The sequence below is a fragment of the Pseudophryne corroboree genome, chromosome 4 (assembly GCF_028390025.1).
Source record: "Pseudophryne corroboree isolate aPseCor3 chromosome 4, aPseCor3.hap2, whole genome shotgun sequence".
Lineage (NCBI taxonomy): Eukaryota > Metazoa > Chordata > Amphibia > Anura > Myobatrachidae > Pseudophryne > Pseudophryne corroboree.
Window position 1 is genome coordinate 368,132,465 of NC_086447.1, and position 26,999 is coordinate 368,159,463.

General features: G+C 48.9%; 1 protein-coding gene across 1 annotated transcript in view; it reads right to left on the minus strand.

Annotated features, from left to right (window-relative positions):
- LRCH3 (leucine rich repeats and calponin homology domain containing 3) overlaps nucleotides 1–26,999 on the minus strand; it is a 318,072-nt gene that overhangs the window by 21,188 nt on the left and 269,885 nt on the right. The window contains exons 19-20 of the mRNA XM_063916572.1: nucleotides 14,528–14,665; nucleotides 14,352–14,429 (exon numbers count right to left, since the gene is read on the minus strand). Coding sequence (XP_063772642.1) covers nucleotides 14,352–14,429; nucleotides 14,528–14,665 — 216 coding nt within the window. The remainder of the gene's footprint in view (nucleotides 1–14,351; nucleotides 14,430–14,527; nucleotides 14,666–26,999) is intronic.

Sequence of the window (26,999 nt, forward strand, 5' to 3'; positions counted from 1 at the left end):
CCTTTTACAACGTCTGAACTTCAGGGACTGAAGCTAGTTCTTTTTGGAAGAAAATTGACAGGGCCGAAATTTGAACCTTAATGGACCCCAATTTCAGGCCCATAGACACTCCTGTTTGCAGGAAATGTAGGAATCGACCCAGTTGAATTTCCTCCGTCGGGCCTTACTGGCCTCGCACCACGCAACATATTTTCGCCAAATGCGGTGATAATGTTTTGCGGTTACATCCTTCCTGGCTTTGATCAGGATAGGGATGACTTCATCTGGAATGCCTTTTTTCCTTCAGGATCCGGCGTTCAACCGCCATGCCGTCAAACGCAGCCGCGGTAAGTCTTGGAACAGACAGGGTCCTTGCTGGAGCAGGTCCCTTCTTAGAGGTAGAGGCCACGGATCCTCCGTGAGCATCTCTTGAAGTTCCGGTTACCAAGTCCTTCTTGGCCAATCCGGAGCCACGAATATAGTGCTTACTCCTCTCCATCTTATCAATCTCAGTACCTTGGGTATGAGAGGCAGATGAGGGAACACATACACTGACTGGTACACCCACGGTGTTACCAGAGCGTCTACAGCTATTGCCTGAGGGTCCCTTGACCTGGCGCAATACCTGTCGAGTTTTTCCCAACGGTTTATAATCATGTGGAAGACTTCTGGGTGAAGTCCCCACTCTCCCGGGTGGAGGTCGTGTCTGCTGAGGAAGTCTGCTTCCCAGTTGTCCACTCCCGGAATTGCTGACAGTGCTATCACATGATTTTCCGCCCAGCGAAGAATCCTTGCAGCTTCTGCCATTGCCCTCCTGCTTCTTGTGCCACCCTGTCTGTTTACGTGGGTGACTGCCGTGATGTTGTCCGACTGGATCAACACCGGCTGACCTTGAAGCAGAGGTCTTGCTAAGCTTAGAGCATTGTAAATGGCCCTTAGCTTCAGGATATTTATGTGAAGTGATGTCTCCAGGCTTGACCATAAGCCCTGGAAATTCCTTCCCTGTGTGACTGCTCCCCAGCCTCGCAGGCTGGCATCCGTGGTCACCAGGACCCAGTCCTGAATGCCGAATCTGCGGCCCTCTAGAAGATGAGCACTCTGCAACCAACACAGGAGGGACACCCTTGTTCTTGGCGACAGGGTTATCCGCTGATGCATCTGAAGATGCGACCCGGACCATTTGTCCAGCAGGTCCCACTGGAAAGTTCTTGCGTGGAATCTGCCGAATGGGATTGCTTCGTAGGAAGCCACCATTTTACCCAGAACCCTTGTGCATTGATGCACTGAGACTTGGCTCGGTTTTAGGAGGTTCCTGACTAGCTCGGATAACTCCCTGGCTTTCTCCTCCGGGAGAAACACCTTTTTCTGGACTGTGTCCAGGATCATCCCTAGGAACAGAAGACGAGTCGTCGGAACCAGCTGCGATTTTGGAATATTGAGAATCCAATCGTGCTGCCGCAACACTACCTGAGATAGTGCTACACCGACCTCCAACTGTTCCCTGGATCTTACCCTTATCAGGGAATCGTCCAAGTAAGGGATAACTAAAATTCCCTTCCTTCGAAGGAATATCATCATTTCGGCCATTACCTTGGTAAAGACCCGGGGTGCCGTGGACCATCCATACGGCAGCGTCTGAACTGATAGTGACAGTTCTGTACCATAAACCTGAGGTACCCTTGGTGAGAAGGGTAAATTTGGACATGAAGGTAAGCATCCTCGATGTCCCGAGACATCATGTAGTCCCCTTCTTCCAGGTTCGCAATCACTGCTCTGAGTGACTCAATCTTGAATTTGAACCTCTGTATGTAAGTGTTCAAAGATTTTAGATTTAGAATCGGTCTCACCGAGCCGTCCGGCTTCGGTACCACAACAGTGTGGAATAATACCCCGTTCCCTGTTGCAGGAGGGGTATCTTGATTATCACCTGCTGGGAATACAGCTTGTGAATGGCTTCCAAAACTGTCTCCCTGTCAGAAGGAGACATCGGTAAAGCCGACTTTAGGAAACGGCGAGGGGGAGACGTCTCGAATTCCAATTTGTACCCCTGAGATATCACCTGAAGGATCCAGGGGTCTACTTGCGAGTGAGCCCACTGCGCGCTGAAATTCATTGAGACGGGCCCCCCACCGTGCCTGATTCTGCTTGTAAAGCCCCAGCGTCATACTGAGGGCTTGGCAGAGGCGGGAGAGGGTTTCTGTTCCTGGGAACTGGCTGATTTCTGCAGCCTTTTTCCTCTCCCTCTGTCACGGGGCAGGAATGAGGAACCTTTTGCCCGCTTGTCCACGAAAAGACTGCGCCTGATAATACGGCGTCTTCTCATGTTGCTTCCAAATGCCGTTTGAAATCCGCATCACCTGACCACTGTCGTGTCCATAACCCTCTACTGGTAGAAATGGACAACGCACTTAGACTTGATGCCAGTCGGCAAATATTCCGCTGTGCATCACGCATATATAGAAATGCATCTTTTAAATGCTCTATAGGCAAAAATATACTGTCCCTATCTAGGGTATCAATATTTTCAGTCAGGGAATCCGACCACGCCAACCCAGCACTGCACATCCAGGCTGAGGCGATTGCTGGTCGCAGTATAACACCAGTATGTGTGTAAATACCTTTTAGGATACCCTCCTGCTTTCTATCAGCAGGATCCTTAAGGGCTGCCATCTCAGGAGAGGGTAGAGCCCTTACAAGCGTGTGAGCGCTTTATCCACCCTAGGGGGTGTTTCCCAACGCACCCTAACCTCTGGCGGGAAAGGATATAATGTCAATAACATTTTAGAAATTATCAGTTGTTATCGGGGGAAACCCACGCATCATCACACACCTCATTTAATTTCTCAGATTCAGGAAAACTACAGGTAGTTTTTCCTCACCGAACATAATACCCCTTTTTGGTGGTACTCGTATTATCAGAAATGTGTAAAACATTTTTCATTGCCTCCATCATGTAACGTGTGGCCCTACTGGAAGTCACATTTGTCTCTTCACCGTCGACACTGGAGTCAGTATCCGTGTCGGCGTCTATATCTGCCATCTGAGGTAACGGGCGCTTTAGAGCCCCTGACGGCCTATGAGACGTCTGGACAGGCACAAGCTGAGTAGCCGACTGTCTCATGTCAACCACTGTCTTTTATACAGAGCTGACACTGTCACGTAATTCCTTCCAACAGTTCATCCACTCAGGTGTCGACCCCCTAGGGGGTGACATCACTATTACAGGCAATCTGCTCCGTCTCCACATCATTTTTTCTCCTCATACATGTCGACACAAACGTACCGACATACAGCACACACACAGGGAATGCTCTGATAGAGGACAGGACCCCACTAGCCCTTTGGGGAGACAGAGGGAGAGTTTGCCAGCACACACCAGAGCGCTATATATATATATATACAGGGATAACCTTATATAAGTGTTTTTCCCCTTATAGCTGCTGTATCTTTAATACTGCGCGTAATTAGTGCCCCCCCTCTCTTTTTTAACCCTTTCTGTAGTGTAGTGACTGCAGGGGAGAGCCAGGGAGCTTCCCTCCAACGGAGCTGTGAGGGAAAATGGCGCCAGTGTGCTGAGGAGATAGGCTCCGCCCCCTTATCGGCGGCCTTATCTCCCGTTTTTCTATGTATTCTGGCAGGGGTTAAATGCATCCATATAGCCCAGGAGCTATATGTGATGCATTTTTTGCCATCCAAGGTGTTTTTATTGCGTCTCAGGGCGCCCCCCCCCCCCCAGCGCCCTGCACCCTCAGTGACCGGAGTGTGAAGTGTGCTGAGAGCAATGGCGCACAGCTGCAGTGCTGTGCGCTACCTTGTTGAAGACAGGACGTCTTCTGCCGCCGATTTTCCGGACCTCTTCTGTCTTCTGGCTCTGTAAGGGGGCCGGCGGCGCGGCTCTGGGACCCATCCATGGCTGGGCCTGTGATCGTCCCTCTGGAGCTAATGTCCAGTAGCCTAAGAAGCCCAATCCACTCTGCACGCAGGTGAGTTCGCTTCTTCTCCCCTTAGTCCCTCGATGCAGTGAGCCTGTTGCCAGCAGGTCTCACTGAAAATAAAAAACCTAAAACTAAACTTTTCACTAAGCAGCTCAGGAGAGCCACCTAGTGTGCACCCTTCTCGTTCGGGCACAAAATCTTAACTGAGGCTTGGAGGAGGGTCATAGGGGGAGGAGCCAGCGCACACCAGGTAGTTCTAAAGCTTTACTTTTGTGCCCAGTCTCCTGCGGAGCCGCTATTCCCCATGGTCCTTACGGAGTCCCCAGCATCCACTTAGGACGTTAGAGAAATGTGCAATACATCTTTCATTGCAGTAATCATGCATCGGATGGCTTTTGTAGACTGTACATTTGTCTCATCCTCATCTACACTGGAGTCAGACTCCGTGTCGACATCTGTGTCTACCATCTGAGTCGCCTGGACAGGCGCGGGCTGAGACCCCGGCTGTCCCAAGGCTGCTGCGTCATCGAACCTTTTGTGTAAGGAGTTGACACGGTCGGTTAAGACCTTCCACGTATCCATCCAATCAGGTGTCGGCCCCGTCGGGGGCGACACCACACTTATCTGCCCCTGCTCCGCCTCCACGTAACCCTCATCAAACATGTCGACACAGCCGTACCGACACCGCACACACACAGGGAATGCTCAGACTGAGGACAGGACCCCACAAAGTCCTTTGGGGAGACAGAGAGAGAGTATGCCAGCACACACCACAGCGCTATATAACACAGGGATTTACACTATAAAAAGTGATTTACCCAATAGCTGCTTAAATATCTTATTTGCGCCTAAATTTATGTGCCCCCCCTCTCTTTTTTACCTTTCTTGTATAAGGATACTGCAGGGGAGAGCCTGGGGAGCTGCTTCCAGCGGAGCTGTGAAGGGAAAATGGCGCTGGTGTGCTGAGGAAGAAGGCCCCGCCCCCTCAGCGGCGGGCTTCTGTCCCGCGTTTTATGTAACTTAATGGCAGTTTTTTTTACACATATACAGTTTTCAGACTGTATTATGTGTATTTTAAGTGCCAAAAGGTATTTTAATTGCTGCCCAGGGCGCCCCCCCCCCCCCAGCGCCCTGCACCCTACAGTGACCGGAGTGTGTGGTGTGCTGTGGGAGCAATGGCGCACAGCTGCGGTGCTGTGCGCTACCTTAATGAAGACAGGAGTCTTCTGCCGCCGATTTCATCGCTTCTCTTCTGTCTTCTGGCTCTGCAAGGGGGACGGCGGCGCGGCTCCGGGAACGGACGATCGAGGTCAGGCCCTGTGTTCGAACCCTCTGGAGCTAATGGTGTCCAGTAGCCTAAGAAGCACAAGCTAGCTGCAAGCAGGTAGGTTTGCTTCTCTCCCCTCAGTCCCACGTAGCAGTGAGTCTGTTGCCAGCAGATCTCACTGAAAATAAAAAACCTAACAAATACTTTCTTTTCTAGCAAGCTCAGGAGAGCCCACTAGGAGCACCCAGCTCTGGCCGGGCACAGATTCTAACTGGGGTCTGGAGGAGGGGCATAGAGGGAGGAGCCAGTGCACACCAGATAGTACCTAATCTTTCTTTTGGAGTGCCCAGTCTCCTGCGGAGCCCGTCTATTCCCCATGGTCCTTACGGAGTTCCCAGCATCCACTAGGACGTCAGAGAAATAATTTCATGTACGAATATTAACTTTGCAAATGTAATTAAAAATGTATCCTGAAAACACTATATCAAATCACTCCTTGCTTTTCCATCTGGCAAAAAATTAAATGTAAAGCCCTTTATACATAAAGCATTGTTGTTGTGGCCTGATCTCCGCAATAGATGTGATATACAAACATGTATCAGAGTCAGCAGTCCACCAGAGAGTAGAATGTGGACTAACAAGTAAAACAAGTAGAAAAAGCAAAGCAAAAGAAAAAGCAAGTAATTTTGTATTTTGAACAAACCATGTTGCAATGTGAGGGGAGCAAATACATTTAGATTGTTTCTGTGCAGTGTAAATATTGGCAGCTTTTGCATGTAACCTGCAAATGTTAGACTTCTTTATTTTTACATTTGCAATTAAGATTTCAGTTTGGACACACCTCGCCCAAATCTCTGCACGTTACATCTGCCCCACATACAGTGCAACATGGTTTTGCCCAGGTACACAATAACTTGTCATTTTTGCTTTACTTCCAAACCAGAATCGGGACCACTATTCAGTGTTGCATACAAGCCTGTATTTAGCGTGACAACATCAGCCCTGTCCATCTACTTGTGAAAGTAGCTATCATAACTATCCGGACATATTTGCATCAGTGACATCCTTGGCTCAAATGTGAATAGCTCACAATTCTGCCTCTAAAGTACACTCATCCCATCTGCAAAAATCGCTGCCCAGCTACAGCCAATGTATCTACAAGTAGGGATCTGGCTCTCTTATGTGCAACTCTGAATCACCTGCAGAACTCCAAACGTGTACACCTTGGATAAAAGCGCAGGGTGAAAAATTGCATACGAGGCAGCTTTGCACGCAAGCTGTAATGTTTAAGGTCATAGTGTATGTAAAGTGAATCATCAGGGAACAAGCTGCGCTGTTATACTTTTTTATAAGATATAGACTGTCCATGGCGGTCATATGTAGTTTGATAGGTTGTTTTTTTATTTGAGGTGGTAGAGGGGGGGTGGGGGGAGGAAGAGGCTCTTAAGAGACAGACTCCCAACGTAAGTGACTGTCCCATCTCCCTCATGTCATCCTTATAATCAGTCTGTATTAGATATGGTGGGAATAAAAAGGCACTCGTTACAATACATCACCAAAGTCTATTCTCTCATTCTCTATTTCAGAAGCTTAATGAAGAGCTTAGCTTTTATATATTGCAAGCTATGAGTCCTAGATCCTGATAGTAGCCCAAGTTATTATATTAGGTCTAACTAGACATGCAAATAAAATACAGCCTTCCTCATTTGGCTGTTTATACAAGTTAGTAAAACCGACAAGCCTTTGGTATAAGGTGTCCTGTGTGACTCCGCATGTAACCAATTGCAGCTACCATTTGAAATTGAGTGAAGAGGACCATCTGGCAGCCTTATCTTAAGGCCATGAAGAGCGCAGCAAACTATAAGACCTACAGAACACACATCTTCCATCTATCCAGCTACTCAACAATAAGAGCCTATTAAGCCCTAATAATCAGATCTTAGTTTTCCAATGCTGTGAAATTGGTCTATCAAGTATGGTAATGGGAAACGTAAGTATATATTTTTTGCCTCATTAATATACTGCTACATAATGTACAAGGAAATTAGACTGTCTTTGCCTATAACACTGTTAAATGCATACTGCAGTAAGTCACAGTTGTATTTGCATCCTTGATGGATGTTGATCACTGGCCCTGGACCCCGGTTAAATTCATAGAGAAAACTTAACAGTGACATTGTGCTTCATGGGATAGAGGGGTTCCTAAAGGGTTACATCCACCCCACAGGGTTATAAGGTGTTCCCCCCAGTCTCTTCATGCCTGTGTCCAGAAGGCAAGAAACCAGCAATAGAGAAGGAAGAGGAAAAGCATAAGGGTGCAGTAAAAAACCACGAAGCCCAGTAGGTGGTAGGAAAGAGCGGGTGCTTGTGAGCCTTCTCCAAAGGAGAGGAGACATTCCAGAGTTCCCTTAACGCTGCAGAGGTTTAGATGAAGAATGTCTGAAGGTAGACATACTTTGTCCTGTCCAGAGGGGGCGGAGCAAGAAGGGAAAAACAGAAATGCAGAGTCAGTCATGCAAACACAACCATGCAGTTAGAGACATCATTGCCGATACTAGAACCAAGACAATAGGAATGGCAGGAAAAAGGGTAATAAAGCAATGTTCTTGAATTTCTATATGGACTTGTCGTATTATTAGATTACAGTAGTGTTAGGAAGATCAATGAATGAGTGCAAAAAAACATTTAACTTGTGTCTTATAGACTTTATTAACAAGTACTACTAATGCACTCCTGTCAATGTTTCCCACATTAACCATAGCTAACAGGTACCTTTAAGACTAAAGTATGCCTTACAGCTATAAAAAAAAAAGAGAAGCACTTATTGCAGGTGCAAAACATGTTTTATTGGTCAGTGTGAGTGATAGGTGCTGCACTAAGGGCATGGGTAGGCATACAGATGCTACAAAGTGTACTATGGTTACGGGGCAATTTGTGACCATAACAAGCAATGTCAGGGAGACAAGTGGGAAGCTACACACATTCCTCAGAGAAATAATAGGAAAAGGAACACAGAAGTGACAGGATAAAAGGGATAGGAATAATGTTGGTAACAGAATAAATAAATAAAAAGAGTTGAGAAGGGAGATCTGAAGTCAGATGATGGGGTGGAAGAAAATGAAAGCGAATAATAAGAATTTACTCACCGGTAATTCTATTTCTCATAGTCCGTAGTGGATGCTGGGGACTCCGTAAGGACCATGGGGATTAGCGGCTCCGCAGGAGACTGGGCACAAGTATAAAGAAAGCTTTTAGACTACTGGTGTGCACTGGCTCCTCCCACTAAGACCCTCCTCCAGACTTCAGTTAGGATACTGTGCCCGGAAGAGCTGACACAATTAGGAAGGATTTTGAATCCCGGGTAAGACTCATACCAGCCACACCAATCACACCGTATAACTCGTGATACAATACCCAGTTAACAGCATGATAACAACTGAGCCTCTCAACAGATAGCTCAACAATAACCCTTTAGTTAAGCAATAACTATATACAAGTATTGCAGACAATCCGCACTTGGGATGGGCGCCCAGCATCCACTACGGACTATGAGAAATAGAATTACCAGTGAGTAAATTCTTATTTTCTCTAACGTCCTAAGTGGATGCTGGGGACTCCGTAAGGACCATGGGGATTATACCAAAGCTCCCAAATGGGCGGGAGAGTGCGGATGACTCTGCAGCACCGAATGAGAGAACTCAAGGTCCTCCTCAGCCAGGGTATCAAATTTGTAGAATTTTGCAAACGTGTTTGCCCCTGACCAAGTTGCAGCTCGGCAAAGTTGAAGAGCCGAGACCCCTCGGCAGCCGCCCAAGAAGAGCCCACTTTCGTTGTGAAATGGGCTTTTACCGATTTAGGATGCGGCAGTCCAGCCGCAGAATGTGCAAGCTGAATCGTACTACAGATCCAGCGAGCAATAGTCTGCTTTGAAGCAGTGGCACCTAACTTGTTGGGCGCATACAGGATAAAGAGCGAGTCAGTCTTTCTGACTCCAGCTGTCCTGGAAACATAAATTTTCAGGGCCCTGACTACATCCAACAACTTGGAAGCCTCCAAGTCATTTGTAGCCGCAGGCACCACGATAGGTTGGTTCAGATGAAAAGCTGATACCACTTTGGGGAGAAACTGGGAACGAGTCCTCAATTCTGCCCTATCCATATGGAAAATCAGATAAGGGCTTTTACATGACAAAGCCGCCAATTCTGAAACACGCCTGGCCGAAGCCAATAACATGACCACTTTCCACGTGAGATATTTCAAATCCACGGTTTTCAGTGGCTCAAACCAAATGTGACTTTAGGAAATCCAACACCACGTTGAGATCCCAAGGTGCCACTGGAGGCACAAAAGGGGGCTGAATATGCAGCACTCCCTTAAGAAAAGTCTGAACTTCAGGTAGTGAAGCCAATTCTCTCTGGAAGAAAATCGATAGAGCCGAAATCTGGACCTTAATGGAACCCAATTTTAGGCCCATAGTCACCCCTGACTGTAGGAAGTGCAGGAACCGGCCCAGCTGAAATTCTTCCGTTGGGGCCTTCCTGGCCTCACACCACGCAACATATTTTCGCCATATGCGGTGATAATGGTTTGCGGTTACTTCTTTCCTAGCTTTAATCAGCGAAGGAATGACTTCCTCCGGAATGCCCTTTTCCTTCAGGATCCGGTGTTCAACCGCCATGCCGTCAAACGCAGCCACGGTAAGTCTTGGAACAGACAGGGCCCCTGCCGCAGCAGGTCTTGTCTGAGCGGTAGAGGCCATGGGTCCTCTGACATCATTTCTTGAAGTTCCGGATACCACGCTCTTCTTGGCCAATCCGGAACAATGAGTATAGTTCTTACTCCTCTCTTTCTTATTATCCTCAGTACCTTTGGTATGAGAGGAAGAGGAGGGAACACATAAACCGACTGGTACACCCACGGTGTCACTAGAGCTATCGCCTGCGGGTCTCTCGACCTGGCGCAATATTTTTCTAGCTTTTTGTTTAGGCGGGACGCCATCATGTCCACCTGTGGTTTTTCCCACTGGTTTACAATCATTTGAAAGACTTCTGGATGAAGTCCCCACTCTCCCAGGTGGAGGTCGTGCCTGCTGAGGAAGTCTGCTTCCCAGTTGTCCACTCCCGGAATGAACACTGCTGACAGTGCTAACACGTGATTTTCTGCCCATCGGAGAATCCTTGTGGCTTCTGCCATCGCCGTCCTGCTTCTCGTGCCGCCCTGTCGATTTACATGGGCGACCGCCGTGATGTTGTCTGACTGGATCAGTACCGGCTGGTTTTGAAGCAGGGGTTTTGCCTGACTTAGGGCATTGTAAATGGCCCTTAGTTCCAGAATATTTATGTGCAGGGAAGTCTCCTGACTTGACCATAGTCCTTGGAAGTTTCTTCCCTGTGTGACTGCTCCCCAGCCTCGAAGGCTGGCATCCGTGGTCACCACGACCCAGTCCTGTATGCCGAATCTGCGGCCCTCTAGAAGATGAGCACTCTGCAGCCACCACAGCAGAGACACCCTTGTCCTCGGAGACAGGGTTATCAGACGATGCATCTGAAGATGCGATCCGGACCACTTGTCCAACAGGTCCCACTGAAAGGTTCTTGCATGAAACCTGCCGAATGGAATCGCTTCGTAGGAAGCTACCATTTTTCCCAGGATCCGCGTGCAGTGATGCACAGACACCTGTTTTGGTTTTAGGAGGCCTCTGACTAGAGATGACAGCTCCTTGGCCTTTTCCTCCGGGAGAAACACTTTTCTCTGTTCTGTGTCCAGAACCATCCCTAGGAACAGCAGGCGTGTCGTAGGGACCAGCTGTGACTTTGGAATGTTCAGAATCCAGCCGTGCTGTTGTAGCACTTCCCGAGATAGTGCTACCCCTACCAACAACTGCTCTCTGGACCTCGCCTTTATCAGGAGATCGTCCAAGTACGGGATAATTAAAACTCCCTTCTTTCGAAGGAGTATCATCATTTCCGCCATTACCTTGGTAAAGACCCTCGGAGCCGTGGAGAGACCGAACGGCAACGTCTGGAATTGGTAATGACAATCTTGTACCACAAACCTGAGGTACTCCTGGTGAGGATGGTAAATGGGGACATGTAGGTAAGCATCCTTGATGTCCAGCGATACCATGTAATCCCCCTCGTCCAGGCTTGCAATAACCGCCCTGAGCGATTCCATCTTGAACTTGAATTTTTTTATATATGTGTTCAAGGATTTCAAATTTAAAATGGGTCTCACCGAACCGTCCGGTTTCGGTACCACAAACAGTGTGGAATAGTAACCCCGTCCTTGTTGAAGTAGGGGCACCTTTACTATCACTTGTTGTGAATACAACTTTTGAATTGCCTGTAACACTGCCTCCCTGCCTGAGGGAGTGGTTGGCAAGGCAAATTTGAGGAAACGGCGGGGGGGAGACGTCTCGAATTCCAGTTTGTACCCCTGAGATACTACTTGAAGGATCCAGGGATCCACCCGTGAGCGAGCCCACTGATTGCTGAAATTTTTGAGACGGGCCCCCACCGTACCTGGCTCCGCCTGTGAAGCCCCAGCGTCATGCTGTGGACTTAGAGGAAGCGGGGGAGGACTTTTGCTCCTGGGAACTGGCTGTATGCTGCAGCTTCTTTCCCCTACCTCTGCCTCTGGGCAGAAAGGACGCGCCTTTAACCCGCTTGCCCCTATTGGCCCGAAAGGACTGTACCTGATAATACGGTGCTTTCTTTGGTTGTGAGGGAACATGGGGTAAAAATGTAGACTTCCCAGCTGTTGCTGTGGAAACGAGGTCCGAGAGACCATCCCCGAACAATTCCTCACCCTTATAAGGCAGAACTTCCATGTGTCGTTTGGAATCTGCATCACCTGTCCACTGCCGAGTCCATAACCCTCTCCTGGCAGAAATGGACATTGCACTAATTTTGGATGCCAGCCGGCAAATATCCCTCTGTGCATCCCTCATGTATAAAAGTGCGTCTTTTATATGCTCTACGTTTAGCAAAATAGTGTCCCTGTCTAGGGTATCTATATTTTCTGACAGGGAATCTGACCACGCAGCAGCAGCACTGCACATCCAGGCTGAAGCTATAGCCGGTCTCAATATAACACCTGTGTGTGTATATATAGATTTCAGGATAGCCTCCTGCTTTCTATCAGCAGATTCCTTCAGGGCGGCCGTATCCGGAGACGGTAGTGCCACCTTTTTTGACAAGCGTGTGAGCGCTTTATCCACCCTAGGGGATGTTTCCCAGCGTGACCTATCCTCTGGCGGGAAAGGGTACGCCATTAGTAACCTCTTAGAAATTACCAGCTTTTTATCAGGGGAAGCCCACGCTTCTTCACACACTTCATTTAACTCTTCAGATGGAGGAAAAGCTACTGGTAGTTTTTTCTCTCCAAACATTATACCCTTTTTTGTGGTACCGGGGGTAACATCAGAAATGTGCAACACATTTTTCATTGCCTCAATCATGTAACGTGTGGCCCTACTGGAAGTTACATTAGTCTCCTCGTCGTCGACACTGGAGTCAGTATCCGTGTCGACATCTGTGTCAACCATCTGAGGTAGCGGGCGTTTTAGAGCCCCTGATGGCTTTTGAGACGCCTGGGCAGACACAGGCTGAGAAGCCGGCTGTCCCACATTTGGTATGTCGTCAAACCTTTTATGTAAGGAGTCGACACGATCACGTAATTCCTTCCACAGCACCATCCACTCAGGTGTCGACCCCGCATTTACAGGCATCTGCTCCGCCTCCACATAAGCCTCCTCATCAAACATGTCGACACAGCCGTACCGATACACCGCAAACACACAGGGAATGCTCTGACAGAGGACAGGACCCCACAAAGCCCTTTGGGGAGACAGAGAGAGAGTATGTCAGCACACACCAGAGCGCTATATAACACTGGGATCCCACTATCAATGAGTGTTTTCCCTTATAGCTGCTTTTTTTATATATCTTATATATATATATATATAATATCTATACCTCGCCTAAATTTAGTGGCCCCCCTCTCTTTTTTACCCTTCTGTAGTATTCAGACTGCAGGGGAGAGCCAGGGAGCTTCCTTCCAGCGGAGCTGTGAGGGAAAAATGGCGCCAGTGTGCTGAGGGAGAAGCCCCGCCCCCTTTTCGGATGACTTTCTCCCGCTTTTTCTGGAATACTGGCAGGGGTAATTTTACATCTATATAGCCTCTAGGACTATATATGATGTATATTTGCCAGCCAAGGTGTCATATATTGCCCTCAGGGCGCCCCCCCCCCAGCGCCCTGCACCCATCAGTGACCGAAGTGTGAGGTGTACATGAGGAGCAATGGCGCACAGCTGCAGTGCTGTGCGCTACCTTGGTGAAGACCGAACTCTTCTGCCGCCGATTTTCCGGACCTCTTCGTGCTTCTGGCTCTGTAAGGGGGACGGCGGCGCCGCTCCGGGAACGAACACCAAGGTCGGGTCCTGCGGTCGATCCCTCTGGAGCTAATGGTGTCCAGTAGCCTAAGAAGCCCAAACTACCACCTGTTAGGTAGGTTCGCTTCTTCTCCCCTTAGTCCCTCGCTGCAGTGAGTCTGTTGCCAGCAGATCTCACTGTAAATAAAAAACCTAAATATACTTTCTTTCTAGGTGCTCAGGAGAGTCCCTAGTGTGCATCCAGCTCAGCCGGGCACAAGAATCTAACTGATGTCTGGAGGAGGGTCTTAGTGGGAGGAGCCAGTGCACACCAGTAGTCTAAAAGCTTTCTTTATAGTTGTGCCCAGTCTCCTGCGGAGCCGCTAATCCCCATGGTCCTTACAGAGTCCCCAGCATCCACTTAGTACGTTAGAGAAAAGGGCAAATACAGACCGAGGACATACCTACTGTAGCTCAGTGCAGCAAAACAATGGGAGGTGGGGCGCGATTCAATTGCAAGTGATGAGCCACCGAACATCCAGCAGTGTCTGTTGCACACATATTTGCCTATTACAATGGGTAGGAGGAACACTGCTGGTTTTCCTGCGCACCTCTAAGGGATGAGCGAAAAAACTAGCACTGGCCATAATGTGTAATTTCTGAAGAGCTCGCCACGGCCACGCAGCTAACTGATCTGCCCTCTACTACTACAGAGTGCTCAAGTAACATGAAAAGGTGGATTTACTTTGTCATACACCAGGATACATAAGGAGGATATACTCTTCAGTATATATTACCTGGGGGACACCGATTTTCTTGCAGGCTTCCAGGAAGTTTTCCACATTTCTCCTGCATTTTGCCATTGTGAGCTTGGGCTATTGAAGAGAGTCATGGATTTGTACTGATGAGAAAGCTTAAATTTTATTGCTTGCTATAAGTGCACTGACAGTGATACAGGACACTAAATACTTACAACAGCTGGTGAAGGTACATGAATACTCGACACTGATCTTGGCCGAACATGATTGGCTAAATGACACAAAACCACACCATCTGTCAGAGCTGCCCCCAGGTCACCAGGAAGTGAAACCTTTAACCGTGACTCTATATTCTAGGTGGAAACAGAAAACAATAGTTATTTTCATATAAGGGAACTTTGTCTCCATTTGTAACCAAGGTGTACCGATTTAAATCAACTTGATTTAAATCACATGATTTTTTTTCTTCTTAAATCATTGATTTAAAATAAAGCTTTATTTTCCCAATGCTGTTTATGTATGGAAAGAATTAGAGGATAGTTCAAAGGAATTAAGGCCAGATTTATTAAGCCTTAAGGCCCGTACACACTGGTCGATATATCGGCCGTGTTCTTGAACGGCCAATATATCGCGGGTCCGTCGGCCAGTGTGTGCGGCCAATACGTCTGTTAACTCAGTCGTTCACAGACGTATTGCGTCGGCCGCGCAGCACAGCCGACGGCCAATATATCTACCGATATATTGGCGCGTCGCTGTGTGTGTACGGGGCGGTCGGCCAACCGCCCGTACACATGCTGCGGCGGCCGGCGGTGATTGACAGCTGAACTGGGCGGGCGTGTACACACCCGCCCAGTTCATGACGTCAGTCCCCGACGGATCGGGCAGTGTGTATGCTCAACACACTGCCCAATCCGTCCATAGATATATCTGCAGATCAATTGATCTGCAGATATATCTATTAGTGTGTACCCACCTTTAGAGAAGTGATAAATTGCACGGTGATATAGTAACAACCAATCAACTCATAACTGTCATTTTTCAAACACAGCCTGTAATACGGCAGTTAGGAACTGATTGATACTTTATCACAGTGCTATTTATCACTCTCCAAGGCTTGATAAATCTGGGCCTAAATCTGGACAAACCAAGCATGAAGAAATTTTTGGACCACTTTTATCAAGCAGTGGGACCTATACAAATAATTGGAGAACAGTCCTCAAGCGCCAGCGCTTGAGGACCATTCTGCAATTATTTGTATATATGCTGAGCAAGAGTTGGTGCCCCTGTGAGCGGGACTAAGCTGCAGCTAAGAGGGCGCAAGTTATTCCATCTGTTGTTTAAAGCAGTTGGACCTGCACATTTTCTCGCTGACTTGATGCACCCAAGTTAATGTGGTAGTTGTCTAACTGCAGAAGAAAAAAATAGGATTTTGGTTACCTACCGGTAAATCCTTTTCTCGTAGTCCGTAGAGGATGCTGGGGTCCACATTAGTACCATGGGGTATAGACGGGTCCACTAGGAGCCATTGGCACTTTAAGAGTTTGAGAGTGTGGGCTGGCTCCTCCCTCTATGCCCCTCCTACCAGACTCAGTCTAGAAACTGTGCCCGAGGAGACAGACATCTTCGAGAGAAGGATTTTACACAGAGAGTGGAGAGATTCACACCAGCTCACACATACAAGGCAAATTAAGCTAACTAGCTTGAAACACAGCAACGGCTGAAATTTTACTTACCAAGTAACAATGCAGTACTCTACTAAAAACAAAGTTGTACTGAACCAGATAACAACTGCAGGAAAACGAAACGCTGGGCAGGCGCCCACAGCAACCTCTACGGCAGCAGTGGCCAACCTGTGGCTCTTGAGCCTCAAGTGGCTCTTTCTATATTCAATTGTGGCTCCCGACACTCAAAATCACGTGACCACAACAGATCCAAAATCCGCTGCACTCCAGCCAGACACGCATCAGCACTATGGGGACTAAGAACCGAGGGAGCCACCAGCAAACAGAGGTCACATAAGGGGCTGCTGCAATGGCACGAGTTGGGGGGCATCTGTAGTGACGTATGAGGGTGTGCTGGAGTGACACGAGGGGAACTCGCTGGGATGACACAGGAGTGTCCTGGCAGGAGAGACACAATGGGGGTGCTGGCTGGAGTGACACAGGAGGGTGCTAGCAGGAGTGGCACATGGGGAGCTGGCAGGAGTGACACAGGAGGGTGCTGGCAGGAGTGACACATTGACACATAGGGGAGCTGGCTGAAGTGACACAGCAGAGTGCTGGATCGAGTGACACATAGGGGATTATGTGAATCTGTCTTTTTTGATATATTTTATGTGGAAGTGGCTTTTTCAAAGTATTTTATGTGGCTTTCACTATTTCAATGCATTTTATAGCATGGGCATGGCCTAGCAGGCACAAGGCCACACCTTATTTTTGCACGTGCCTTTGGCTCGATGTTGGCTCTTTGACGTACCTAACAAGATTTTTTGACTCTTTGTCTCCGACTGGTTGGCCACCCCTGCTCTACGGACTACGAGAAAAGGATTTACCGGTAGGCAACCAAAATCCTATTTTCTCTTACACCCTTGAGGATGCTGGGGTCCACATTAGTACCATGGGGATGTACCAAAGCTCCCAGAATAGGAGGGAGAGCGCGGAGGCTCCTGCAGAACCAATTGATCAAACTTAAGGTACTTAGAGGCCAAAGTATCGAACTTGTAGAACTTGGCGAACGTGTTCGACCCCGACCAAGTAGCTGCTCAGCAGAGTTGTAAAGCCGAGACACCCTGGGCAGCCGCCCAGGAAGAACCCACCTTACGAGTAGAGTGGGTCTTAACAGACGTAGGACACTGCAAGCCTGCCGTAGAATACGCATGCTGGATAGTGAACCTGATCCAGCGAGAGATCGTCTGCTTAGAAGCAGGACACCCAATTTTCTTGGGATCATAAAGGACAAACAGAGAGTCCAATTTTCTGTGACTAACAGTCCTCCTCACATAGATTTTTAGAGCCCTTACAACATCTAAGGACTTTGATGAAATTGAGGGGTCAGTCGCAACTGGCACCACAATAGTTGGATGATATGAAATGCCGACACAACCTTCGGAAGAAACTGCCGACGTGTCCGAAGATCAGCTCTATCTTCATGGAAGATCAAGTATGGGCTTTTACATGACAAAGCCCCCAACTCCGACACACGTCTAGCAGAAGCTAAGGCCAACAAAGTGACAGCCTTCCACGTGAGAAACTTGACCTCAACCTCCTGTTGAGGTTCAAACCAGTCCGACTGGAGGAACTGCAAAACCACGTTAAGATCCCAGGGCGCCGTAGGCAGTACAAAGGGAGGTTGGATGTGCAGAACTCCCTTCAAAGAAGTCTGAACCTCAGGGAGGGCAGCCAATTGTTTCTGGAAGAAAATGGATAGGGCCAAAATTTGGACCTTTATGGATCCTAACCTCAGGCCCATATCCACACCTGCTTGCAGGAAGAGGAGAAAACGTTCCAGTCGAAACTCCACCGTAGAAAACTTCTTGGACTCACACCAAGATACATATTTTTTCCAATGTTTAGACGTTACTCCTTTCCTAGCCTGTATCAGGGTAGGAATAACCTTGTTCGAAATGCCCTTCCGAGCTAGTATCTGGCGTTCAACCTCCCTGCCGGCAAACGTAGCCGCGGTAAGTGTTGATAGGCGAACGGCCCATGCTGCAGCAGGTCCTCCCGAAGAGGAAGAGGCCTTGGCTCTTCTAGCAGTAGATCCAGAAGATCCGCGTACCAAGACCTTCTTGGCCAGTCTGGAGCAATGAGGATCGCTTGAACCCTTGTTCTCCTTATGAGCTTTACAACTCTTGGAATGAGTGGGAGTGGAGGAAACACGTACACCAACTGGAAAACCCACGGAGTCACTAGGGCATCCACCGCCACTGCTTGCGGGTCCCTCGACCTGGAACAATATCGCCGAAGCTTCTTGTTGAGACGAGAGGCCATCATGTCTATTTGAGGTACACCCCAAAGATCTGTTACCTCCTTGAACACCTCCGGATGGAGACCCCACTTCCCTGGATGGAGATCGTGTCTGCTGAGGAAGTACGCTTCCCAGTTGTCTCTCCCGGAATGAAGATTGCTGACAGCGCCAATGCATGTTTTTCTTGTTACCTCTGACATTGCAGCTCTGCTCTTCGTTCCGCCCTGTCGGTTTATGTAAGCCACTGTCGTTACATTGTCCGACTGCACTTGAATGGCCCGATTTCTCAGAAGATGGGCCGCTTGGAGAACACCGTTGTAGACGGCTCTTAGTTCCAGAATGTTTATCGGCAGGCTGGCTTCCAGACTTGACCACCTTCCTTGGAAGGTTTTTCCTTGAGTGACTGCACCCCAGCCCCGGAGACTTGCATTCGTGGTTAGAAGGATCCAGTCCTGAATCCCGAACCTGCGGCCTTCCAGAAGGTGAGGTAATTGCAGCCACTAGAGGAGTGAGATCCTGGCCTTTGGCGACAGACTTATTCTCTGGTGTATATGTAGATGGGATCCCGACCACTTGTCCAGGAGATCCAGTTGGAAGGACCGTGCATGAAACCTCCCGTACTGTAGAGCCTCGTAAGAGGAAACCATCTTTCCCAGAAGACGAATGCACTGATGAACCGACACCCGGGCTGGCTTCAGGACATTCCAGACCATTGTTTGTATCACCAACGCTTTTTCCTCTGGAAGAAACACCCTCTGCACTTCCGTGTCGAGGATCATTACCAGAAAGTACAACCTCCTGGTTGGTTCCAAATGTGATTTTGGAAGATTCAGGATCCAACCATGTTCCCTGAGCAGGTGGGTCGCGAGAAGAATGGACTGTAACAGCTTCTCCTTGGATGATGCCTTTATCAGCAGATCGTCCAGATATGGAAATGTTCACCCCCTGTCTGCGGAGGATAACCATAATTTCCGCCATCACCTTGGTGAATACCCTCTGTGCTGTGGAGAGGCCGAATGGCAGGGCCTGGAACGGATAGTGACAGTCCAACAGTGCAAATCTGAGATAAGCTTGATGCGGTAGCCAAATCGGAATGTGGAGGTACGCATCCTTGATATCCAGGTATAGCAGGAATCCCCCCTCCTCCAGACCTGATATCACCGCCCTTAGAGACTCAATTTTTACCTTGAACTCCCTCAGAAAGGGGTTTAATGATTTTAAGTTCAGAATGGGCCTGACCGAACCATCCGGTTTCAGTACCACGAAAAGGTTCGAATAGTAACCCTTGTTTTGCATCTGTGGAGGAACTAGTACAATAACCTGTGCCCCCACCAACTTCAGAATGGCTCCCTAGGATAGCCCTGTCTGCCGGCAAAGCCGGCAAGCCTGATTTGAAGAACTGGTGAAGTAGGAGATCTTGAAATTCCAGCCGGTACCCCTGGGACACAATATCTTGTACCCAGGGATCCAGGCCAGACGACACCCAGACGTGACTGAAACGTCTGAGTCTCGCCCACACCGGCCCTACCTCCAGGCCGTGCGGTCCACCGTCATGCTGAGGACTTTGGTGTAGCTAAAGCAGGTTTGTGTTCCTGGGAACCCGCAGCAGCGGGTTTCTTGGATTTTGGTCAACCTCCTCTAAAGAAAGTGTTGGACGGTTTGGCTTTTCTTGTTTTAGCAACCCGAAAGGACTGTGATGCAGATGAAGAAAAAGGTTTCTTCGTAGCAGGTGCAGCTGAGGGAAGAAAAGGTGACATACCCACTGTAGCCGTGGAGATCCACGCATCCAACGCTTCCCCAAAGAGAGCCTGACCTGTGTAGGGTAGAGTCTCCACACTTCTCCTGGATTTTGCGTCGGCAGACCACTGGCGCAGCCACAGTCCTCGGCGAGCTGAGACAGACATGGAAGAAATTCCTGCAGCCATTGAACCCAGGTATTTCATGGGTTCCACCATAAATCCTGCAGAATCCTGAATGTTACGTAACAACAATTCAACGTCACTTTTATCCATTGTATCCAAATCCTCAAGTAATGTGCCTGACCACCTTACTATAGCTTTGGAAATCCATGCACAGGCAATAGTAGGACATAGCATCGCCCCAGAAGCCGTGTATATGGATTTGAGCGTAGAATCAACTTTGCGATCAGCCGACTCCTTTAAGGCGGTTGATCCTGGAACCGGTAAAACCACCTTTTTCGAGAGTCTCGATACAGACGCGTCCACTATGGGTGGGTTTTCCTATTTTTTTCTATCCTCAGGGAAGGGGAAAGCAACCAGAACCCTCTTAGGGATCTGGAATTTTTTCTACGGATTTTCCCATGCTTTTTAAAAAAATAGCATTTAATTCTTTGGACGCAGGGAAGGTTAGCGAGGCTTTCTTATCGTCAGTGAAGTAAGCCTCCTCAACCTGCGCAGGTGTTGCATCAGCAATATTCAACACATCCCTAATAGCCTCCATCATCAACTGCACTCCTTTAGCAAAGAAATGCGGCCCCCCTGAGCACATCCCCATCCCCCGTGTCTGAATCGGTATCCGTGTCACCTTGCATAATCTGGGCAAGAGCACGTTTGTGGGAACCTACAGTGGGGGGGTACCTGAGGTAACAGAACCGGACCAAACTGCCATAGAGTTCTGTAAAACCTGAGTTGCAGATTCATTCTGTGCAACCCTAGTAGAAATCTGAGAAATCATAGTTTTGATAGAGGATAACCATGCAGGTTCCCTTGCTGGTATCTGCGCTAAAACAGTGCAATCCTGATTACATGGAATGAGATCATCCTGAGAGGACATATCCTCTGCAGCATATGACACAGAGTCCCTGCACATAGCTAAATGGAGACCCCAAACACTCCACACACGGGAGGATAGACAGAGTTTCACCCCCAAGAATGGCAAGAGACGCACAGAGATTGGAGCCAACCCACACACAGCGCTTTCGAGGTAAAGGGAGACCCCTACCAGCGCTGACTGTGTACCTAAATAGGTTACACAGCCTTCTACAACCCCCTGGTACCGTAAGAGATAGCTTGAGTTGATATGGAGAGACTGCTCTTCACTGACAGCATTTCTGCAGGCAGGAAAATGGTGCTGAACGCTGCTGGGTCCGCTCTGAGAAGCTCCGCCCCCTTAATGGTGCAGTCTTCCCGCTCTTCTGGAGATTATACTGGCATGGGGAATCATGCTGGCAGCGATCCTGGGACCCTAACAGGCTTAGAGGTCAGTGTAGGTGCTGGCTCAGGGTGCCCCTAACAAGCGCCGCACTATGTACCACTGAGCCCCGGAGAGCAGTCAGTACTACGCTCCATACCCTGTTGCCGCCATTTTCACACCGGCTCCCCGCTTGCTAGGGAAGCCGGTGACAGACTCGCCACTGATCTTCTGGCTCTGTAAGGGGTGGCGGCATGCTGCCAGGGTGAGCGATACCCTGTGGCGGGGAACATTCGATCCCCTCAGGAGCTCAGTGTCCTGTCAGCGGTGACAGTGGCTCAGACCCCGCAGGGCGGACACTACTCCCCCCCCCCCCCCCTAGTCCCACGAAGCAGGGAGGCTGTTGCCAGCAGCCTCCCTGTAAAATAAAAACCTCCGGGCACATTTTCTAAACCGAGTCTTGTAGGAGGGGCATAGAGGGAGGAGCCAGCCCACATCTCTCAAACTCTTAAAGTGCCAATGGCTTCTAGTGGACCCGTCTATACCCCATGGTACTTTTGCAGACCCCAGCATCCTCTAGGACGTAAGAGAAAGTTAGAAGCTCTTAAGTTTGCCAAAGAAAAAATAAGATTTAACTCACCGGTAAATCTATTTCTCGTAGTCCGTAGTGGATGCTGGGAACTCCGTAAGGACCATGGGGAATAGACTGGCTCCGCAGGAGACTGGGCACTCTAAAAGAAAGATAAGGTACTATCTGGTGTGCACTGGCTCCTCCCACTATGACCCTCCTCCAGACCTCAGTTAGGATACTGTGCCCGGAAGAGCTGACACAATAAGGAAGAATTTTGAATCCCGGGTAAGACTCATACCAGCCACACCAATCACACCGTATAACTCGTGATACTACACCCAGTTAACAGTATGAAATATAACTGAGCCTCTCAACAGATGGCTCAACAATAACCCTTAGTTAGGCAATAACTACATACAAGTATTGCAGACAATCCGCACTTGGGATGGGCGCCCAGCATCCACTACGGACTACGAGAAATAGATTTACCGGTGAGTTAAATCTTATTTTCTCTGACGTCCTAGTGGATGCTGGGAACTCCGTAAGGACCATGGGGATTATACCAAAGCTCCCAAACGGGCGGGAGAGTGCGGATGACTCTGCAGCACCGAATGAGAGAACTCAAGGTCCTCCTCAGCCAGGGTATCAGTTTTGTAGAATTTAGCAAACGTGTTTGCCTCTGACCAAGTTGCAGCTCGGCAAAATTGTAAAGCCGAGACCCCTCGGGCAGCCGCCCAAGATGAGCCCACTTTCCTCGTGGAATGGGCTTTTACTGATTTAGGATGCGGCAATCCAGCCGCAGAATGCTCCAGCTGAATTGTGCTACAAATTCAGCGAGCAATAGTCTGCTTAGAAGCAGGAGCACCTATTTTGTTGGGTGCCTACAGGATAAAAAGCGAGTCAGTTTTCCTGACTCCAGCCGTCCTGGAAATATAAATTTTTAAGGCCCTGACTACGTCCAGTAACTTGGAATCTTCCAAGTCCCTAGTAGCCGCAGGCACTACAATAGGTTGGTTCAAGTGAAAAGCTGATACCACCTTAGGGAGAAACTGGGGTGGAGTCATCAATTCTGCCCTATCCATAAGGAAAATCAGATAAGGGCTTTTACATGACAAAGCCGCCAATTCTGACACACGCCTGGCCGAAGCCAAGGCCAATAACATGACCACTTTCCACGTGAGATATTTCAAATCCACAGTTTTAACTGGCTCAAACCAATGTGATTTTAAGAAACTCAACACCACGTTGAGATCCCAAGGTGCCACAGGAGGCACAAAAGGGGGCTGAATATGTAGCACTCCCTTTACAAATGTCTGAACTCCAGGCAGTGAAGCCAGTTCTTTCTGGAAGAAAATCGACAGAGCCGAAATCTGGACCTTAATGGAACCCAATTTTAGGCCCATAGTCACCCCTGACTGTAGGAAGTGCAGAAAACGACCCAGCTGAAATTCCACTGTTGGGGCCTTCCTGGCCTCACACCACGCAACATATTGCCGCCAAATACGGTGATAATGGTTTGCGGTTACTTCTTTCCTGGCTTTTATCAGCGTAGGAATGACTTCTTCCGGAATGCCTTTTTCCTTTAGGATCCGGAATTCAACCGCCATGCCGTCAAACGCAGCCACGGTAAGTCTTGGAACAGACAGGGCCCCTGCTGTAGCAGATCCTGTCTGAGCGGTAGAGGCCATGGGTCCTCTGATATCATTTCTTGAAGTTCTGGGTACCAAGCTCTTCTTGGCCAATCCGGAACCACGAGTATCGTTCTTACTCCTCGTTTTCTTATTATTCTCAGTACCTTTGGTATGAGAGGCAGAGGAGGGAATACATAAACCGACTGATACACCCACGGTGTCACTAGAGCGTCCACAGCTATTGCCTGAGGGTCCCTTGACCTGGCGCAATATCTAGTTTTTTGTTTAGGCGGGACGCCATCATGTCCACCTGTGGCCTTTCCCAACGGTTTACCAACAGTTGGAAGACTTCTGGATGAAGTCCCCACTCTCCCGGGTGTAGGTCGTGTCTGCTGAGGAAGTCTGCTTCCCAGTTGTCCACTCCCGGAATGAACACTGCTGACAGTGCTAAGACGTGATTTTCCGCCCATCGGAGAATCCTTGTGGCTTCTGCCATCGCCATCTTGCTTCTTGTGTCGCCCTGTCGGTTTACATGGGCGACTGCCGTGATGTTGTCTGATTGGATCAGTACCGGCTGGTTTTGAAGCAGAGGCCTTGCTAGACTTAGGGCATTGTAAATGGCCCTCAGTTCCAGAATATTTATGTGTAGGGACGACTCCTGACTTGACCAAAGTCCTTGGAAATTTCTTCCCTGTGTGACTGCCCCCCAGCCTCGAAGGCTGGCATCCGTGGTTACCAGGACCCAGTCCTGTATGCCGAATCTGCGGCCCTCTTGAAGATGAGCACTCTGCAGCCACCACATTAGAGATACCCTGGTCCTTGGAGACAGGGTTATCAGCCGATGCATCTGAAGATGCGATCCCGACCACTTGTCCAAGAGGTCCCACTGAAAGGTTCTTGCATGGAACCTGCCGAATGGAATTTTGCTTCGTAAGAAGCTACCATTTTTCCCAGGACTCGTGTGCAGTGATGCACCAATACCTGTTTTGGTTTCAGGAGGTCTCTGACTAGAGATGACAGCTCCTTGGCTTTCTCCTGCGGGAGAAACACTTTTTTCTGTTCTGTGTCCAGAACCATCCCCAGGAACAGTAGGCGTGTGGTAGGAACCAGCTGTGACTTTGGAATGTATAGAATCCATCCGTGCTGTTGTAGCACTTCCCGAGATAGTGCTACTCCGACCAACAACTGCTCCTTGGACCTCGCCTTTATAAGGAGATCGTCCAAGTACGGGATAATTAAAACTTCCTTTCTCGAAGGAGTATCATCATTTCTGCCATTACCTTGGTAAAGACCCTCGGTGCCGTGGACAGTCCAAACGGCAGTGTTTGGAATTGGTAATGGCAATCCTGTACCACAAATCTGAGGTACTCCTGGTGAGGATGGTAAATGGGGACATGTAGGTAAGCATCCTTGATGTCCAGGGATACCATGTAATCCCCCTCCTCCAGGCTTGCAATAACCGCCCTGAGCGATTCCATCTTGAACTTGAATTTTTTTATGTATGTGTTCAAGGATTTCAAATTTAAAATGGGTCTCACCGAACCGTCCGGTTTCGGTACCACAAACAGTGTGGAATAGTAACCCCGTCCTTGTTGAAGTAGGGGCACCTTGACTATCACCTGCTGGGAATACAGCTTGTGAATTGCCTCTAGCACAGCCTCCCTGCCTGAGGGAGTTGTCGGCAAGGCAGATTTGAGGAAACAGCGGGGGGGAGACGCCTCGAATTCCAGCTTGTACCCCTAAGATACTACTTGAAGGATCCAGGGATCCACCTGTGAGCGAGCCCACTGATCGCTGAAATTTTTGAGGCGGCCCCCCACCGTACCTGGCTACGCCTGTGGAGCCCCCGCGTCATGCGGTGGACTCAGAGGAAGCGGGGGAAGAATTTTGATTCTGGGAACTGGCTGACTGGTGCAGCTTTTTCCCTCTTCCCTCGTCTCTGTGCAGAAAGGAAGCGCCTTTGACCCGCTTGCTTTTCTGAAGCCGAAAGGACTGTACCTGATAATACAGTGCTTTCTTAGGCTGTGAGGAAACCTGAGGTAAAAAATTTTCTTCCCAGCTGTTGCTGTGGATACGAGGTCCCAGAGACCATCCCTAAACAATTCCTCACCCTTATAAGGCTCTATGTGCCTTTTAAAGTCAGCATCACCTGTCCAGTGTCGGGTCTCTAATACCCTCCTGACAGAATGGACATTGCATTAATTCTGGATGCCAGCCGGCAAAATATCCCTCTGTGCATCCCTCATATATAAGACGACGTCTTATGTTCGCAATATAGTATCCCTGTTTGACAGGGTTACAGACCACGCTGCAGCAGCACTATCTGCAGGTCTCAGTCTAGTACCTGAGTGTGTAAATACAGACTTCAGGATAGCCTCCTGCTTTTTATCAGCAGGTACCTTCAAAGTGGCCGTATCCTAAGACGGCAGTGCCACCTTTTTTGCCAAACGTGTGAGCGCCTTATCCACCCTAGGGGATATCTCCCAGCGTAACTTATCCTCTGGCGGGAAAGGGTACGCCATAAGTAACTTTTTAGAAATTACCAGTTTCTTATCGGGGGAACCCACGCTTTTTCACACTTCATTCACTCATTTGATGGGGGAACAAAACACTGCCTGCTTTTTCTCCCCAAACATAAAACCCTTTTTTAGTGGTACTTGGGTTAATGTCAGAAATGTGTAACACATTTTTTATTGCCGGGATCATGTAACGGATGTTCCTAGTGGATTGTGTATATGTCTCAACCTCGTCGACACTGGAGTCAGACTCCGTGTCGACATCTGTGTCTGCCATCTGAGGGAGCGGGCGTTTTTGAGCCCCTGATGGCCTTTGAGACGCCTGGGCAGGCGCGGGCTGAGAAGCCGGCTGTCCCATAGCTGTTACGTCATCCAGCCTTTTATGTAAGGAGTTGACACTGTCGGTTATACCTTCCACCTATCCATCCACTCTGGTGTCGGCCCCACAGGGGGCGACATCACATTTATCGGCATCTGCTCTGCCATCACATAAGCCTCCTCATCAAATGTGTCGACACAGCCGTACCAACACACCGCACACACACAGGGAATGCTCTGACTGAGGACAGGACCCCACACAGCCCTTTGGGGAGACAGAGAGAGAGTATGCCAGCACACACCAGAGCGCTATATAATTTTGGGATTAACACTATATTGAGTGAATTTTTCCCAATAGCTGCTTGTATATACAATATTGCGCCTAAATTTTGTGCCCCCCCCCCTCTTTTTAACCCTTTGAGCCTGAAAACTACAGGGGAGAGCCTGGGGAGCTGTCTTCCAGCTGCACTGTGAAGAGAAAATGGCGCCAGTGTGCTGAGGGAGAAGCCCCGCCCCTTTTTCAACTGACTTTCTC